This window comes from Arvicanthis niloticus, chromosome 2 (assembly GCF_011762505.2).
Source record: "Arvicanthis niloticus isolate mArvNil1 chromosome 2, mArvNil1.pat.X, whole genome shotgun sequence".
NCBI classification, from domain to species: domain Eukaryota; kingdom Metazoa; phylum Chordata; class Mammalia; order Rodentia; family Muridae; genus Arvicanthis; species Arvicanthis niloticus.
In genome coordinates this window covers 9,891,263-9,909,555 of record NC_047659.1, presented here as the reverse complement: position 1 = coordinate 9,909,555, position 18,293 = coordinate 9,891,263, and the positions used below count along the sequence as shown (strand labels likewise).

The window sequence follows — 18,293 nt, the reverse complement described above, 5'->3', positions numbered from 1 at the left end:
CTAAAAAATAAAACAAATAAGTAGATAAATGTTTTCACGTGGATATGCTGTTTTGAAAGTGCATGTGACAAGGCTGGTCTTCAGGGAAGACTTCTGGGGGGCACACAGTAACACTCTACAGGCACAGAGTGCTCCCTCCAGGCCAAGGTCTCCAGGAGACCACCCCTCACTGTCTTGTGGGGAAAGACATTTTGCTTAACAGTCTGAGGTTTGTTTTGCTTTGTTTTGAGAAATAAACTGAGTACATATTTTTACTTTATTTTTATTCATAAGCACAGGATCCCACAATTTCAATTTTGTTATAAACCCTAAACTGGTCTAAAAAGTAATTAAAAAAAAAAAAAAAGCAGCAAAGCACACTAGCCTGAGCTAGCCTGGTCTAAGCTCAAACCAGGACCTAGGGATGCACTTGTTACTAGGGTCCTTGGTAAGGCAGCTGTTAGTGGGAACTTGGTCTTCTGGGGCCAAGCATCGTGCCCATCCCATCAGAGCCTCAGGCTGTCCCTATGGCATGCTGTACCTCCAGCAGACTTTACCCTGCCATTCACACTGAGGACCCATTTTGTGTCCACTGCCTGGCACCGGTGGGAATGCTATCCACCAAACGGTGCTTTGTGTGTCAACACCAGCGATTCTGCCACAGGCTTTTCTAGCACATTCCTGAGGAACTGCTCCCAGCACAGAGGCAGAAACAGACAGCTAAGTGATGTTCCCCACCAGACACAGGCTACCCCCTGCTAGCTTACCAGTGCTATAGGCAGGGGAGCCTGGGCTCTCGGAGATAGGAGACAGAGGTGAGTGTAGATCTGGGATCTGGTCCATGCTGAGGGCACAGTTTCGGATGGAGTCTCGAGGATGGGGTAGTGAGGTGCTGTGGACAGGGATTCCATGAACCCAGAGGTCAGAGATCAGGGGACTCGACTCACTGTACGACCCCACTCCCCGCCCCTTGAACTTCAGATGCTCAAAAGGTATGGTGGTCAGGTTCAACCTCTCAATGGACGAATGCAAAAGCTGGAGAAGGCAGAGTTGGGCTAAGGTGGGATAGACATGACTCCCCCAGTCCTTCCCCCACAGCTGGCCTTGACCTCAGCTCATCCACAGCAGGTCCTGACTCCCGGACACACCCCCAGAGGACCCTGACTCCCACAGACACTAACCCTCACGGAGCACAGCCCTATTGGCTTCCACCTGCCTCTCTTCTAGTCACCTTCCTCCCTCAATTAACCTGTTCTCTCTCTCCATCTCTACCCAGAATTTTCTTCTTCCAGGCTCGGAAGACACAGAGACACACAACTTGGGGATACCTGGCTGAGCCGAGGTTACTCAGGTTCCTCTACGTCTCTCCTATCCCGAGGAAAATGACGGGAAGAGACACAGAGGCCAGAACGCAGTTTATCCTTATGGTTTCTATAAACCAGACCACAGACCCTACTCTCTCTGCCAACAGCCCTCTCACTACTCCCCTTATCCAGTGCAAAACCTGTGTTCCAGTCTCCACACTGAAGCTCACCGCCCCCTCCCCATCCTATCCCACAGAGCGTCGTCGCATAACTCAGGGCCGCTGGGACTCCCTTCCATACCAGCATAACAAGCCAGAGGGGAGTGGGGACCTGGCTGACCTGTTGGGGCAGCCATCGCTGCGGGTGACCTTGTCAGTGGTGAGTCCATCAGTCATAGTAATGCTTCGTCTCTTCATGTGGCTGCCCTTGGAGCCTGAGGGGCTGGCTGGGCTGGCAGCCTTGCTGCTGCCCTGGCTCAGGCCATAGCTGGCCTCGAGGTAGCGCAGTGGGAAGGTACGGTTGACCGGGCAGTAGATGATGGCCCCACTCTGTTCGGACACGGCCTTACGGCTGCCCACATGATAGCGCACAAGGGCAGGCACGTGGTCGAAGCTCTCCTGCTCGAAGAGGTACCGGATGTGGGTGTAGCTCTCCCCAGCCTTCACCACCACCTTGTTGATCTTGAAGTGCAAGGCCTGATTGTGCCAGCGACACGTAAGCACATAGTCCCCAAGGCTGGTGAGAGAGTCTCGGATGAGGAAGTCGCCATTCCGCTGCACCAGGGTCTCAGAGACCTAAGGAAGGTACAGAGAAATTAGGTGTGGTGGCTAAAGAAGACAAGGTCAGGGGACATGGTGACTTTTAATTTGGGACACCAAGATAGCATCCAGAGCATAGAAGATCCAGTTAATAGATATCAGACATCTGATACTTAGGACCAGAGTCTGAGGTGGCACCTCAGCTGAGGCCATGGGTCAGGGACACAGAGGCCAGGGAATGGCAGAAGGTGGCACTTAAGAATGGACACAGGGCGCCAGGCAGTGGTGGCGCACGCCTTTAATCCCAGCACTTGGGAGGCAGAGGCAGGCGGATTTCTGAGTTCTAGGCCAGCCTGGTCTACAGAGTGAGTTCCAGGACAGCCAGGGCTACACAGAGAAACCCTGTCTCGAAAAAACAAAAAAACAAAACAAGACAAACAAACAAAAAAAGAATGGACACAGGGATACAGTGACTGGAAATGCTGAAATCACTGTGATCAGAGACCTAGGTCTCTGACCCAGCCCCTCTCAGGGTTCTACAAAGCAAAGTGAGTTCCAGGCACTCTCTCCTGCCCATCCAGGGCCCAGCACAGATCTGCTCCCTCGAGATGCACTCTCTGCCTAGAGCTTCGCCCAGTGCCCTTCCTGGTAACTACCTGCGTTTCCGTGCAGTTCCCCATTCTTACACTTGTCAAAGGCTTGATACTCTGCGCCTCTTTGCATCCACCTCACCTTCTCTACATCCTGGGTCCCCTGTGCTAGGCCAGGGGGCCCATCAGTCCAGGTCTACGACTCATAAAGTCACCTTAAGCAAGATACTCAAACTTGGCCAAAACTGAGTGGCCCGAAAATGGATATTCTCTAACCAAATCCACAGGAGGCTGATCCATAATCCAGGAATAAGGAAACTCAGTAAGAACAACAATCCCCTCCCCCGTGCTTGCATTCACTGGCACCAGACACCTTCTCTACCTGCCTTAGCCCATTTCACCTTCACTACAGTCCCTCCCTTTGGGACAGGGTCTCACTGTGTGGAGTGTGACTGCCTCTTGAGGAGATATGACTCCATTCTACAGATGAGGATGGTGGAGCCTGGAGAGGCAAGGTGACTCTCTTAAGGTCACACCATAAATGGTAAAGCTAAAAATCTCATCCTTGCTAATGAAAAAGCCAGAGACTGTCTGGTAAACGGAGCCCAGGTTGGGGTTGGCCAAGGTATGGGTGGAAGGGTCCAAGGTTGAGACCCCTGCCTGGGACCTGCTCACCTCACGAGGGATGCGTCCGTGGTACCAGGCATGGCTGCGGAGGTCTGTGCTACTGAGCTTCAGCTCTTCTTCCAGCTCCTTGTGCAGTTTCTCTGGTGAGGAGTCGAGAATGTACTTCTCCTTGGAGAACTGCATGGGGAGAGCGAGGTTGGCATCTGGCTCCACAGTCCCATCTCTCCTCCTTCCAACTCATCCTGCCCCATGTCATCTTTAATCCTGGGATTGTCAAAGACACTAAAACATTTGTCCTGCTGGATGGTCCTCACCTGTGGGTCCCCATCCCAGATAGAGTAAAATCTCAGATTATTTGGCCAGAATAATATACATAAGTAAGGCGTGGGTGCACTGAAGCCTAAGTAAGTCAAGTCCTTCCTCCAGGAAGCCCACAGGCTAAGAGATAGCGAAAAGGGCCAAGCAGAGTGGCTGCCATCAGCACCAGGGTGCTGGACAGCGGCAAAGAGCCCTCAAGTGCTCGGCCAGGGGATTAAGTCTGTGAGAGGTGAAAGTCTAGAGACTTCCAGGAGGATACTTCGGTACAAAAACCCTCTAGAGGTAGTAGAACTATCTTGAAGAAAGGCCATCTGCAGGTTAGTCTGAGAGGCATCAAGTACCTGGGCCAACTAGCTGAAAAGATGAACACAAACCATGCAAAAGAAGGGCCCAAAGGCAGCCATAAGCAGGTACATAAACCTCACAGGTATCTTCAGTGCTCATTACAATCCCCTATCCCCCACCACACACACACACAATTTCAAGTGATCCTGCCAGATTGGAAACTGCAGCCCTGCAGTGAAGTCAAAGGTCACTCACTGAAGTTAATGCCCAGAGATCTGCCTTCTCAGCTATCTGTGGTGGGCAGTCCTGGGTTTAGAGGTTACCAATCCCAGGCATCTTATTGTCAGAGGAGGGTTCCATTGCCAGGCACACCCCCATCATAGAGGCAAGCCCACCCCATGTGACCAGTTTGGACTTAACTCTTTCCTCAGTAAAAATGCACGGGACTCTAGAATCTGCCTCGCCTCATAGCTACTCTTCTCACTGTGAGGCTTTGCCAGTCTCTAAAGATGGCTACTCCAAGACGCATCGGAACTGATCAAAAGTGTATCGACAGGCAAGGCAAGAAAACAGTCTGTCCCGGGTACTCCTGGAGTCTGGCAAGCCACTCCTCAGACGTTCTCGGATCTGAGTCACACTTCACACAGGTTCCATCTCATCTCCACTGTTTTCCAACCACCGTGATTCGAGCTCCAGGGACGGCTAGACTCTCCAACTTCATCCATTCAACATGGGCCAGCCTCGCCTAGGGTCCTAAGCTGGGGTTGGAGCCTAAGAGGATCAGGGTAACCTACTCTAGGAGAACCCATTCAGACCTCACATTCAATTCCAGGTATCTGCATCTTCAGGGGTGCAGTGTCCCCCTACCTGGTCAGAAACTGAGAAAAGGCAGGAGGTGGAAGATGAATGAGCTGAGGCCAAGGTGGGGCCCTGTGGGTAGCTTCGGGTCTATGGATGGTGGAGTGAGTGGGGCAGGGCTGTGACACTGCCTGGGGAGCTGGGAGATCACCCAGAAATCTTACAGCACTGCAGTGTGGAGTCAGCTGAGGTGCTCAGTCAATGGCAGCCTGAGGCACTGATCCAGCAACCCAGGAGTGTAAGGCCTCTGATAGCCTGGGTTCTGAGAAGCCTTCAGAGTTCTGGAGACAGACAGTCGGAGTGGTCTGAGTGAACACGGGTAGGGCAGGAACTGGGATTGGATGCTGCAAGGCCTCTGCCCACAATGCAGCAAAAATCAATGCCATGGTAGGGCTGAGTGGTCTTGGCAAAGCCAAGATTTGGGCCTTTTCAGACTCTCTTATTTCTTAGGGTTGTCAGTCTCTCCTGGTTCCCTCTGCAGTGCTCATACCAGCCCAGGCCTCTCCCTTCTAATCATACAGGATTCTAGGAAAGAAAGGTGAGGGACACATGGAAATGGAACCTGTACCCAGCCTCACACACACACACACACACACACACACACACACACCACTCTCTGCTCTTAACGGCACACACTGAAACTCCCCTCCCAGTACCGGAAGCAAAGTAGGGACAGACTGTATACTAAAGAACATGGCCCCAAGACAGGATACAGTGTGTGTGACCTTGGACCAGTCACTTCTCCTGGCTGGGTCTGAGTACCTTCATCTGTAAAAGATGCTGGAAATTGGCACCTCATTTCCAGTCCTAAGCAGAGCTTAAGTCAGAGCTGGGGTTGAAGGGACCGATGGTCCTCCCATACATCTGGGGTAGAAAGCCCTAGGACCCCTGTGACCTCTTCCTCACCCTGGGCCTCAGGGTCCTTGGCTCCTAAGAGTTGGGGGGGGGGGGGGGTTAGGTGCGAATGCAGCATCCCTGCGCTCAGAGCACTGCGATTGGTCAGAGATGATCTCACCGCCTCCCGGCCTGCGCACGCCTGATTGGCCCGTGCGGGGATGCTGCGCTCCGCCGCCAGCGGGGCCGTCATTCAGGCGGGCTCGGAGCAAGTATGTGTGTGAGGTTGGGGGAGCTCAGAGGTGAGGCGCCCCGCATCTCCCAGGATGCCCCAGAGGCAGGAATGCGGAAAACCTCTGTCAGGGTCTCAGCCCCTTCCCACCAGCTGGCTTCCCACCACTCCCCTAGCTCCCTTAGGTATCCCAACCCCAGGCACAGCCACCCCAGAGGATGCTCCGCAGAGAGGCGGGGTCCGGGTCCTCCCCTCCACCCCCTTCCGTTTAACCCTCGCACCGCCGCTGAGCGCTCCTGCGCTGCTGGGCCAGCTGGACTGGGCGATCTGCACCCCAGTAACCCGAGCCCACCCAGATGGCAAGAAGGTGGCAACGCCGTGGTGTCCGCAGTATGTCCTGCAGTATCCTGCCCCTCACTCAGCCTCTAGACACCAGCCCTGAGTTCCTGGTACAATAGGGAGCCAGGTGGCCTAGGGTCAGCAGCAGGGACCGTAGAACTGACAGAAGGAACCCCACCTCCCAGCCAGAGTTCCAGCTCCAACTCGCTCCCACGTCTCCTGCAGTCCAGAGTCCAAGGAATGGCACCCTGCACCCGCGCCCGGTGGAGCGCCCTGGGTACCCCGAGGTGAGCTAGGGCGACCCCGCCCCCTCCCTTCGCTGGCGGTCCGGACTGCACAACCCTGCGGGCATGCTCTTGGACTGCGGTCCCCATCTCAGCGGCGGGGCGCAGTGACCGGGTCCCCGCGCCGCCCCCTCACCTGCACCTGTACCAGCGAGCCACGGTAGAAGCAGCAGGCGGCGGCGGACAGTGCACTCCACAGGCTGCAACGCTCGGTCATGGTGCGGCCGGGAGACCCGGGTCCCCCGAGCGTACCAGGGGTGACGGCCGAAGGGGCAGGGGCGCGGGGACCGACCGGGCTGGGCACCGGCTGCGCGTGCCTCTCAGCGGCGCGATTACCTCATCGCCTGGTCGGGGGAGGAGCAGGGAGGCGGGGCGGGGAGACCCCACCCTCCAGCCAGCTGGGGAGGGAGGGGAGTGAGGAGAGGGAGGGGAGGGGACCATTGTTCCTCCCTCCATCACCACCCCTTTCCCCTGTGCGGGTTCCCCAGAACCTGCCAAGAGGGATGCCACCCGGGCAGTTGGGTGGAGTAGCCCCCCCCCCCCGGGGGCGGGCGTAGAGAGCCTCCTGTTTTTCCCCTCTCTCGCACCTCTTCAGACCGGGAGCCGGCAGGGACTCTGAATTCAAATCGAACTAAAGCTACAAAAATCCCCATGTTTAACCCAATCCTTTGTGGCTTTGGGCTTCTCATCTCTAACTGAGAATATCAGGGTTAGACTGGCTGGCTGACTTTGTGCCACACTCCGAACTGTTAACGGCCCCAAGCACCGCTCACCTGCCTCTCTTAACTCGCGGGGCTTCCCACCCTGGGGCCCTTCTCTTTAAATCCCGACTGGCTTGTGTAAAGATGTCTGGAATACACGGTGAAGACCTGTGTTGAACTTGTGTCACCAAGCTCAATAAAAAAGGAAAAAAAAAAGTTGCCTGGTACAGACAATTTTCCAGTAAAGACGCCCTACTGTGTCCTAACTGGGTATCACAAAACCTGGACTTGGGGCTCTTAGAGTGCTTGTCTAGCAAGGGTTAGGCACGAAGTCCAATGTCAGCACAGAAAGAATCAAAATCTGGACCACTTTAGCTGGTAGAATGTTTGCTTGCCCAGCATGTACAGTCCCCAGCACTTCATAAACGAGACGTGGTGGCTCACCCATGTAATCTCAACACTCAGAAGGTGAAAGCAGGAATATTACAAGTTCAAGATCATCTTTGACTACGTGGTAAACGCAAGGCCAGTCTGGGAATACATGAGAATCACCACCACCACCACCACCACCACCACCACCATCATCATCATCTAGATAGATCTGGTATCCAAACCCTTCCCACAGCCTGTGTGACCTCAAGCAGGTGAGTCCACATCTCTGGTCCCCAGATGATTGCTTTCTGTAGATATACTGGAAGCTCTGAATACCATGATTGAAACTTTCTGTCCTTGGTGTTTTGAAATCCTGAGAGTCCAGGATTCCTGTCATTGTTTGGGGGATTTTGGAGTTCTGGACACTCTTCAAAGAGGAACACTTCAGGGCAGGAATGAACTATTTTGGAAATAGTTGGTTCCAGCCCTCATCAGCAGAGACTTTAAGAACAGAAGCTAAGACTTTAAGGACTGACTTCTAGGTCCCTTATAATTTTTAAAGTATTTTCCCCTCTGTAATGAGATGGTGCCAGGGCCTCAAGCTAGGCAAAGGTTAGACACCCCCCCTCAGCTATATTCACAGCCCCGAAATCTATATCTTAACTCCATAAAAAGACCAGAGAGCCACGAGTCCTCAGAAGGCTCATGCTGCCTTGCCAGACATAGCAGATCTGTGGGGTTCATGTCCCACCCTGCTCGGCTCCCCCATATAACCCCTCCCGTGCTACAGCAGCTCAGTGACTCAATGTCCCTGAAATCTGGGGCCAGACCAGCCTGCCCTGGTCCAGACTCAAGCATTCCCTAGTGACACAGTCTCACTGAGCCCCCAAAGTTCCCTGTTTCACATGAGCAAGTGCTAAGTCTCAGAGAAGCATGTCACCCAAGTCACTGCCAGCCTCTGAAAGTCACTGCACAGACCAAATTCTAGAGCAGGGGCTGTGGCTTTGTGAGTAGGGTGCTAGTCTTGCCTGCAGGAAGCCTTGGGTTTGGTGCCCAGCACCACAAAACCAAGCAGGGTGGTGAATGACTGAAATCCCAGCTCGCTGGAGATGAAGTGAACAATAAGGAGTTCAGAGTAGCTGGAGGTGGTGGCACACGCCTTTAACCCCAACACTCAGGAGGCAGACGCAGGTGGATCTCTGAGTTCAAGGGCAGCCTGGTCTACAGAGCAAGTTCCAGGATAGCCAGGGCTACACAGAGAGATCCTGTCTCAGAAAACAAAAACAAAACAAAATAAAGAAAAAAAAAAGTTCAATGTAATCTTTAGTTACATAGTAAGACTGAGGCTACCCTGAGCTACCCAAGACCTCACTGCAAACACACACACGGTTGACACATATCTGTAATCCCAGAACTGGGGCTTTAGAGGCCATAGTCAATTTCAGGCTAGCCCGAGGTTAAATAAATAAATACATAAGCAAATAAATAAATAAATCCTAGTTCTGTTGGGTTATAAAATGTGCCCAGATTGTGTAATTCTTCTCTGGTCCCCTGCCTGGCCTGAGAGCCCTTTACCAGCCCTTTGGCTGGCACTCTACCTTGCTCTCTGAAGCATTTGCTGCTCATGTAGGTCTGGCTCCGGTGGAGCTTCTGATTGTGGAAGGCCAAGACCATTGTCTTGAGTCTGAGCCTCAGGCTTGGGGCCTGGTACCAGCTCTGCCCCACAGGATCTCTTGTGACTCTGAGGAAGCCCTAGGTTTCCAGTCAGCTTCTCTAAGGAACAACCACAAAGGCTTCAGAAGATGTGTCAGTGAACAAAGGCCCCTGCTGCCAAGCCTGAAGACCTAGCTCAACCCCCAGATCTCACACAGGGGAAGAAGAAAGCCACAGGTTGTCCTCTGCCATCAACATGCACATCAAATAAAGAAATGAATGAATGAATGAATGAATGAATGAATAGACAGACAAACAGCAGCATGGTTATGCAGACATTTGGCTTTTAAAATGTTACTTAACCTTATTGTTATTACTATTATTTCAAATCCGATGTTTTCTTGTTAAAACAGGGTCTTAACTATGGTCCAAGTTCGCCTGGCATTTGCAATCCTCCTGCCTCAACCACCCAAGTTGCTGAGCAAACAACAACAATAACACTTTATTGTGTGGTTGGCTCGCTCTGTAAAGTGTTTGGCATACAAGCTGGAGGATGGAAATTCAATCTCCAGCAGCCACATTAAAAAAAAAAAAAAAAAAAAAAAAAAAAAAAAAAGGTCCAGGTGCTATGGTTACTTTGAAACCTTAGCTTTGGGGGTGAGAGCTCCTGGGCCTGCCAGTGAACCCTAATTAATGAGACCCACCATGGACAGCAACTGTGAGGGCTGCCTCTGATTTCCACAGACACACGAAGACACACATGCAAACATGCACGCACGCACGCACACACACAAACTACATCTTAAATGTGTCTAGAACAATATAAGCTGGCTTCAAATCTCACTCTGTAGACAAGGGTGACCTGAATTTATCCTTCTGCTCCTTGAGCTCTGGATTACAGGCATGCAGGACCACACTCAGTTTATGTGAGCTGGGGACTGACCCCCAAGGCCTTCTGTATAGGGAAGTGCTCCATCCACTGGGTCATATCCCATCCCCAGCTCCCAAATCCCGCTCTGTCTGTGTGAGTTGTGCTGAGTCTCTGCTAAAGATCAAGTTATTCCTCCTGGTGTTGCCCCCCACCCAGCCCCAGCCAGCCCTCAGATGCCCAGACTGACTGGGATCTCATTATGGTGGCAGTGCATGGGGACACCCTTGGGACCCTGTCCAGTTGGTGAGTTTGAGGCTAGCAGAGGAGCAGGAGGCACAAGAAATAGTTGCCCAGGATGAGAGCTGTCCCCAGGGGCTTCCCCCAACCCCAACGTTCTCCTCCCAGGAGGAAGTCTGGTTCATAACAGGCCCTGAGTGCTCTATCATACTGTGGCCAACCCCCAGCCTATCTCTCCTACCTTCACATAGTCCCCAGCAGACTCCAGCTCTGCAGCAGCCCTGGAAGAAGAGAAAAGAAGTGAGTTTTCTCAGCACTTCTCAGATGCTGAGTGTCCACCCTGCCTGCTGACCTGGGGGCTTGGTCCTGACCTTGGGAGCCCAGGATACTATGGCTGGTGAACCTATGGCTACTCCACCACTCCCAGCTGTGCAGCCCTGAATAAGTTCCTTCACCTCTCTGATCCTGGGTTTCCTCTCCATAAATCAGGAACAAAGACAGCCATTGCCTAATGGAGTTATCTGCAGCACTCAGGATAAGTGTTCACCCAGCTTGTGCTTTCCTGGTGTCAGCTTCCCCTCTGCCTCTTCCACATAATCCCTACTCCTGAGTCTATACACTGGAGGGCCTGACTCTACACGAGGGGCCCCGACTGACTGAGGCTCAGCCCTTCTCCTCTCACCCTTAACTCCTTGGTCTACATTGCCAGTATTGGCTACTGCTGGTTACAGCCAGTACACACCTCTTCTCTCTGCCTTCAGGGTGGTAAGGATGAAGCCTAGAGAGGCCAGAGGTGGTAACTTTTCCAGGATGCTGAACAACAGCCTTCTCCTTTTCCCCTTTGTGAGTCACTTCCCCCAGCCACAGCTCTCTCTCTCTCTCTGTCTCTCTCTCTCTCTCTCTGCCTCTCTCTGCCTCTCTCTGTCTCTCTCTGTCTGTCTCTGTCTGTCTGTCTGTCTGTCTGTCTGTCTCTCTCTCTCTCTCTCTCTCTCTCTGTGTGTGTGTGTGTGTGTGTGTGTGTGTGTTTGCTACCCACAAGCAGCTTTTGGTCCTATCTTCCATCACAGCTGGGTACCAGCTCTCTCCTTCCTGCTATGACAGCTAAAGCCTCAGGGTTGCTTTCTACCCCTGGACCACCAGACTATACCCCACTCAGCAGGCCTTGATCCATGTAACAGGCCAAGCCTGCCCAGGAGGAAATCTTCCCTTTGGCATAGAAGACAGAGTCTGTCCCTGAAGCCATGGCTTTCTAGCTGGTTCCCATGTCCAGTCCCCCATACTATCAGCTTCAGCTCTGATACCACAGAGCAACTCAGGGTATAGCAGGTGGCCTCAGTCTCCAGGAGCTCTCACTACCCACCAAGACTCACTATGCTGCTGTCCGGTCTGAATTCTTATACTCAAGCAATCCTCCTGCCTCAGCCTCCAGAGTAGCTGAAATTATAACAACTGCAGGTCCGTCTAAAATTCTTTCCTCTTTTCCAGTGCTGGGGAAGAGAGTCCAGGCCTTGCACAGCCTAGTCAAGCACTCTATGCCAAGCCTCAGGCCCTATCTGCTAAAGAATAAAATCTAGACTCCTTTCTTTCTTTTTTTTTTTTAATTTATTTATTTTTTTTTTTTTATTTTTTTTTTATTTTCGAGACAGGGTTTCTCTGTGTAGCCCTGGCTGTCCTGGAACTCACTCTGTAGACCAGGCTGGCCTCAAACTCAGAAATCCGCCTGCCTCTGCCTCCCAAGTGTTGGGATTAAAGGTGTGCGCCACCACTGCCCTGCTATACTCCTTTCTATAGCAGCATAATTTATCACCCAAGCCAAACTTCTCACCTCCTTGAGAATAAGGGGCACTGTTACTATAATAAACTAGGACCTAGCTCCCTGACCTCTACGGCTCTGTGTGCTGTGGCACCTCCCTGCCCACTGTGCCAATGCTCCACCATGTCTATCTCAACCGTGCTGTCCATCCTACCCCAGTTGCATTGGCCTCAACAGCTTATTCCTGCCACAGGGCCTTTGCACTTACTTGGAACTGTTTTTCCCCAGATTTCCACAAGGCTTTTTCTTTCCCCACTTTCTTCAGGGCTCAGAGAAGCCTTGCCTGGCCACCCCACCTACAACAGCCCTTTGGCCTTACTCTCTGCCTCCCACCTGCTTCTGTCCCCCTAGTCTCTCCAATCCCTTCCTGCAACAACCATTTCACTTTTATTTCTCAACTGAAAAGTAACAGAGACCCACATGAGGGTGTGGACCATCGTTAGACAGTGAACCCCAGTCCCCAGAGCAGTGCCAGGCACAATCAAGAAGAGGAGACTAGAATATGCAGCTTCATAGAATATATAAATAGTAAGCGGGCCCGGACAGCAGCATCATACAGTCTTTCTCTTAGGCTGAACAACTTGTTCCTAGAGATTGGCCTCAGATTTCCCATCTGCAAAATGGGAACGAAATGTATGCTCAAACACAGGAGCTTAATTTTCAAAACGAAAGATGAGCTGAAAGGAAAGAAAAAGGAAGAAAAAGAAGAATCTCCCAGTTCCTGAGGCCAAGGCTCCCTGTAGCTTCTCTCTGTTCTGACATTCCCAAGTCCTTTATTATTGACTATTATTAACGTTTCCTGCTAGAAAATCCGTCCTGGCCTCTACCCTCTGTCCCTTAAGCTGCAGTCTGCAATATAGCACAAGCTTCCAAAGTCTCTTCATTGCTCCCTGGCCAGTGACACTGTAAGTGAGGTGGAGGAGGGAGCCCCTCCCTGTTCACTCTGTCCGCTCTTCCCGGGTGAGGTGTCCCATCCCAACATTTCCGGCTATTCATGCCCGGAAATCCTCCCACTGCTGGGAACAAATTGTCAGGGACACACTGGGATCAACCCTATGCTTCCTCCTGTTTCCTGTCCACTTCCTCTTAGGTTTTGGGGCAGGGATACAGCCCTGAAGATGGGGTGCCACTCAGCTTACATAGGTGGTCGGAGCCAGGGAGGTTGGCCGAGGCAGAGCCACAGGCCAAAAAACTTCAACCCCTTCACCTCCCTTGCCAGCCACAGTTCTCTGTCATTCCAGTGCACAACATGACTATGTCCACTGATAACCTACGGCTGTTACTGGCCTGAAGATTACCTCAGGCCACCCCTCCTCCATTTGTGGGCCTGAGACACACTCACCAACTCCTAGTAGCCCTGTTAAAATAAAAATTGAAGTACAGCTTCCCTTTGCCCCAGCGTCTGGCACGGCCCAGCTTCAACAGCCTGGAGTCAAGGTTCCTAAGGGACTCCTGGAGAAGGTTCCCTATGGCCATGCCCGCGCACACTACATGGGGCTGCTCCAGCCAAGGCCAGATGGTAAGTACTCCCAGCACCAACTTCCTGAGGGCCTTTGCTCTGTTTGGTTGGTTTTGTTTTCCAGACAGGGTCTCTTTGTGTAGCCCTGATTGCCCTGGAACTCACTCTATAGACCAGGCTGTCCTGGAACTTAGGGATCTACCTCTGCCTAACAATGCTGGGATTAAAGGCATGGGCCACCATGCCCCACTGGGCTTTGATTTTTCTGTTCCCTCTGGACATCAGCTTACAACAATGTTGAGAAACTAACAAACATCCAGTGTGTTGTATATGTGTGTCTGTGTGTATGTGTCTGTGTATTCGTGTGTGTATGTGAGTGTGTATCTCTCTGTGTATATGTCTGTGAGTCTGTATATATGGTGTGTGTCTGTATGCATATGTGTATCTGTGTATTCATGGATGCGTGTCTCTCTGTGTGTGTCTGTGTATTCATGTATGTGTATCTGTGTGTCCATGTGTATGGTATGTGTGTCCATGTGTTGTGTGCATGTGTGTGTGCGCATGTGTGTGTACGCTTGTGTCTGTGTGTGCCTGTATATGTACATGAGTGTCTGTATATGTGCATGTGTATATCTGTATGTATGCATGTGTCTGTATGTGTGCATGATATGTCTGTGTGTCCATGTGTGTGTTTATATGTATGCATGTGTTTCTGAAGTTTGAAGTGTCTGTGTGTGCGTGTGTCTGTGTGTTGTGTGTGTGTCTATGTGTCTGTGTGTTGTGTGTCTGCGTGTGTCTGTGTGTGCATGTGTGTCTGTGTGTTGTGTGTCTGTGTGTGTCTGTGTGTTGTGTGTCTGTGTGTGCATGTGTGTGTCTATGTGTGACTGTGTGTGCATTGTAAATGCAAGACCATGCATAGCACTGTATTCATGTGGAGATCAGAGACTCTCCACCAGGCTTGGTGTCAATCCTTGCCTTCCACCTTGACTGGGGTGGGCTCTTTGTGTTGGCTTTCTGCTGTACTCACCGTGCCAGCTGGCCAGCAAGCTTCCAAGGATTCTCCTGTCTTCTCCTACCTCCCATTAGGAGCACAGAGATTACAGATTCTCACGCTTACACATCTGGCTGTTCTGTGAGAACTCAGGTCCCCTCACCTATGAAGAAGGTGCCATAGTGACTGAGCCACCTTCCAGCTGCAGCACCTTGTGTGTGATAACAAGCACTCCACCACTGAGCTACACACGGACCCTGGACACACCTCCTCTCCCTTCTCACTCTTCCTGGATTTCAGGCTTCCATAAACTATTTCCAAAGAACTCCGGGGTCTGCAACCCCTGGGCCTTTGCGCCTGACAGTCCCTCTTCCTGGGCCGTCCTGTCTGCCTGACAGCCACTGGCTGGGGTAGCTCCTGCCCAGCCTTCAGCTGTTAATTTGCTCAGAGCTCTTTTTAGAATACATTCCCTTTCATTGCTATAATCAAGTCCAGAAATCAAAGTATTCCTTAGAACTCCACTCTGAGAATTAATTCATTATTTCTTACACTATGTACTTAAAAGACACTTTCCCTCTAGTATTAGTGGTGAAATCAGTTAACAGGCAACAGTGACGACTGAGCTGACTTAGGCCCATTCGGCGGTGGCAGCATTCATTATTTAAATAACCGACCCTGTAATTGCCGGTATTAACTGATTTGTTCTGATAACTGACACCATGCGTTGCATAGATCAGTTTAATTAATTGCATTAATGAGTAGTAATTAGTACCTAGTATCCTTTATTTCCCTAATGCAGGTTGGAAGCAGAACTTCACCTTCAGGGACCTCTGGCCTGGACCAGAAGGAAGAGTGAACTTCCACAAGGATCCCGGAGAAGTTGAGAAGGAGGCTGCCCCACCCTCTGCCAGGCATGGTCTGACTCTCTGCACAGGCCTGGCTTCCCTCTTTGTCCCCGAGTTTCTTCCTTTGGACCCCAGAGTCTGGTCATATGGCCTGAGGAGAGAGATGCCCAGCTCTGACACCTGCTTTCCTCTCTGAGGCTTGGCTTTCTCATCTTCCTAGGGAAGGAACATCATGTCTGCCTGGAAGACCGTGATGTTCATATGAGGGTGGGTGATGTTCATATGAGGGTGGGTGCCAGATCCCCTCACCTAGGTTGACTCCAGACTCCAATGCTGCTCTCCTGGGGTATTAGAGCTTTACCTGCACAGACCCTGTTTCTGTTTTGTTCAGATTTATTATGGTTTCAAAATAAAAGTCTAGGCTTGTCTCAAACTTGCTGTGTACCCAAAGCTGGCCTTGAACTCCTCATCCTCCTGCTCCCACTTTCCAAGTACTGGGTGGGACTATAACAGGTGCTTGCTATTGATCGTATGTGGTTGGCTTGGCTTTAGATCTTGAGACAGGGTCTCATTCTCTGTAACTCAGGTTGGCCTTGAACTCACAACCCCCCTAGTCATCTTTCTCTAACTTTTGTTCACCCCTTATGGACAGTGGCAGTAGGTACCTTCTGCTGGGTGCCTTCAGCTTCAGTGGCCTAAGCAGAGAACTCTGAGGTGGAAGCAGAGTCTCTTCTGAGACAGCAATAGCTATAGGAGTTACAGTCTCTGCCAGGATTTACTTCCTGCCCTGCCCCAAAGTACAGGCTACCACTGAGTCAGGCACGTCCCTGACCCAGTCTTCCTGGTGTGGGGAACCATTAGGAAAGGCACTGGCCTAGGAGGAGGGGCAGAGTCAAGGATACTGAGCCTGAGCTGGTAAAGGTGGCTAGAAACCTGCCAGAGAGAGCTGCAGGGAGGCCCTCAGAGAGCGCGGAGGATAGAGCATCCGCTGATTGAGAGGACCACCACTGGATAGCAGAGGGAGCCCAGCTGAAGTGGGGTGCCTGACCCCAGGCACAGAGCTCAGACTAGAGCTGAAGTGGTCTGAGGTCTGTGTCTGTTGTGTCCCTCCTATGGAGTGACATCCCTGGAAATGAGGAGCCAATCCCAGGTGGAAACAGAAGGAAGCTGGGGAGGAGACAGGCGATAAATAGCAGTTCACCCAGACAGCCAGGAGGCTGTACTGGGAACAGGAAATGGGTAAGGAGCACTTGGGGAAGCTCCTTGGGGATTCGGAGAGGCATCTAAACAGGAAGTAGAAAGCTGTGACCCTGAATGAGATGCATTCCTTCCGTGGGACTCAGTTTCCCCTCCTATAGCATGAGCAACTGCCATGTATTGGACTTCACTGGTCCATGTCCAGGCCCTCTACCTGACATCCTATCTAGTCAGGGGAAATTAAGGCTCAGAGGGAGAAAGAGACTTACTCAATGACACACATTCACTGGGTGTCTCACCCAGTCCTGCTTGGCCCCCACTCCATACAGGTCCAGCAACCTGTAATCCTGTCCCCCCAAGGACTGAAAGCAAAGTTGTTTGACTGGGAGGTAAGTGAGGAGAACAGCTCATCTTTCCCAAGATAGTCAGGTTCCCACAGCCCAAGGCATCTTGGGGTCTCTCGGACTGTGAGAAAGTCTCCACAGGAAATGAGAGCCAGGAGCAGCTGGGCCCCTTCAGAAGACATGGACCAGCCGCCCTGAGCCCAGCGAGGCTGTGCATGCTAGGCCCACAGTGACTCCCCCCTCCATGGGTAATCGGGTAATAGCTACCAGATGCCCGGCAGCTAACGTCACTCTTCAGGGCCGAAAGGGTCGTGGGACTCTGGGGAGACTTGGAAATTCTTGAACCAGAACCAACATTCCAAAAGGAAATAGGGAAGGGGAGGGGGTGTCCTGGCCTGTTTGCAGTGCCCTAGTACTGGGGCTGGGACAATTTAGGGTGCCCTACCTTTTAGGATGTCATTTATCTCAGTGTCAGTGTCCTTCCAAGTAGCCTTCTTGTGAGTAGGGACTGGGGTCTGGGAGGATGGCAAGTGACATTCAAGGCAGACATTATGGAGCAGGACAGAGCTAAGTTCACATCCTCCTGCAGCTGTGACCAACCTCCAGGCTAGATGAGGCTGAGGACAGCTGTGAACACACAACTGTAAACTTGCTTTGCAGATGACAACTTAATGTCACAATGTCAGAAGGTTGGACATGGGCAGGGGACACTCAGTGGGTAGAGTGCTTGCCTACCATGCAAGAGGTCCTAGGTTCTATCTACGGCACCCCATAAAACCAGGTGTGGTAGTGTGTACCCAAAACCCCAGCACTTGAGGTCATAAGGGTCAGATGGTCATGATCACCCAAGGCCAGCCTGGGCTATATGAGCCCCTGACTCAAAAAATAAACAACAAAAAGATTGACCATATCTGCAAAAAGAAGGAGTCTACTGAACAAGACGGAGCTGTTTTCTCCTCTTATCCTCTGCTCCAGACTTTCCGATCTGTATAATGAGCAAATTGGCTGAAGATGCTCCCAGCTCAGGACTTCGTACAGGCTGCTCTCACCTTGGCTCACTTTCCTCAGACAGCAAATGTGTTTGCTCCTTCTTTCTTTATTCAATTTTTCCTCTCTGTTTGTTTTGGTTTGTTTTCTGTTTTTTTTTGTTTTTGTTTTTGTTTGTTTTGTTTTTTGAGATGGGGTTTCTGTCCTGGCTGTCCTGAAACTCACTTTGTCAACCAAGGTGGCCTCAAATTCAGAGATCTGCCTGCCTCTGCCTCTGGAGTGCTGGGATTGAAGCCATGTGCTGCCGTCACTGACTGCTCCTTTCTAACCTTGCTGTCACCAACCCTGTCCCCCAGGGCCAGTCTCAGCACTTGACTGTAAATCTGTTTGATCTTCTCTAGTTACTCCTGTAGCC

At 51.6% G+C, this 18,293-nt stretch overlaps 1 protein-coding gene and 1 long non-coding RNA gene across 5 annotated transcripts in view; one reads left to right on the top strand and one right to left on the bottom strand.

Moving 5' to 3' along the window:
• Positions 1-18,293, bottom strand: part of Sh2d3c (SH2 domain containing 3C) — a 35,629-nt gene that overhangs the window by 8,101 nt on the left and 9,235 nt on the right. For 2 of the 4 annotated variants that reach the window (XM_076928506.1, XM_034496544.2), the window contains 4 exons: positions 10,484-10,523; positions 3,307-3,435; positions 1,623-2,077; positions 747-871 (listed from right to left, as the gene is read on the bottom strand). In XM_076928506.1, the coding sequence (XP_076784621.1) occupies positions 747-871; positions 1,623-2,077; positions 3,307-3,435; positions 10,484-10,523 (749 nt within the window). Of the gene's footprint in view, positions 1-746; positions 872-1,622; positions 2,078-3,306; positions 3,436-5,481; positions 5,998-6,544; positions 6,800-10,483; positions 10,524-18,293 lie in introns of those variants that run through there. The other 2 variants (XM_034496545.2, XM_076928507.1) reach the window with 2 other exon arrangements.
• On the top strand, positions 7,301-15,777 carry LOC117704419 (uncharacterized). Its single transcript, XR_013108526.1, has 3 exons — positions 7,301-7,753; positions 13,146-13,574; positions 15,305-15,777. It is a non-coding gene; the product is annotated as an uncharacterized LOC117704419 (long non-coding RNA).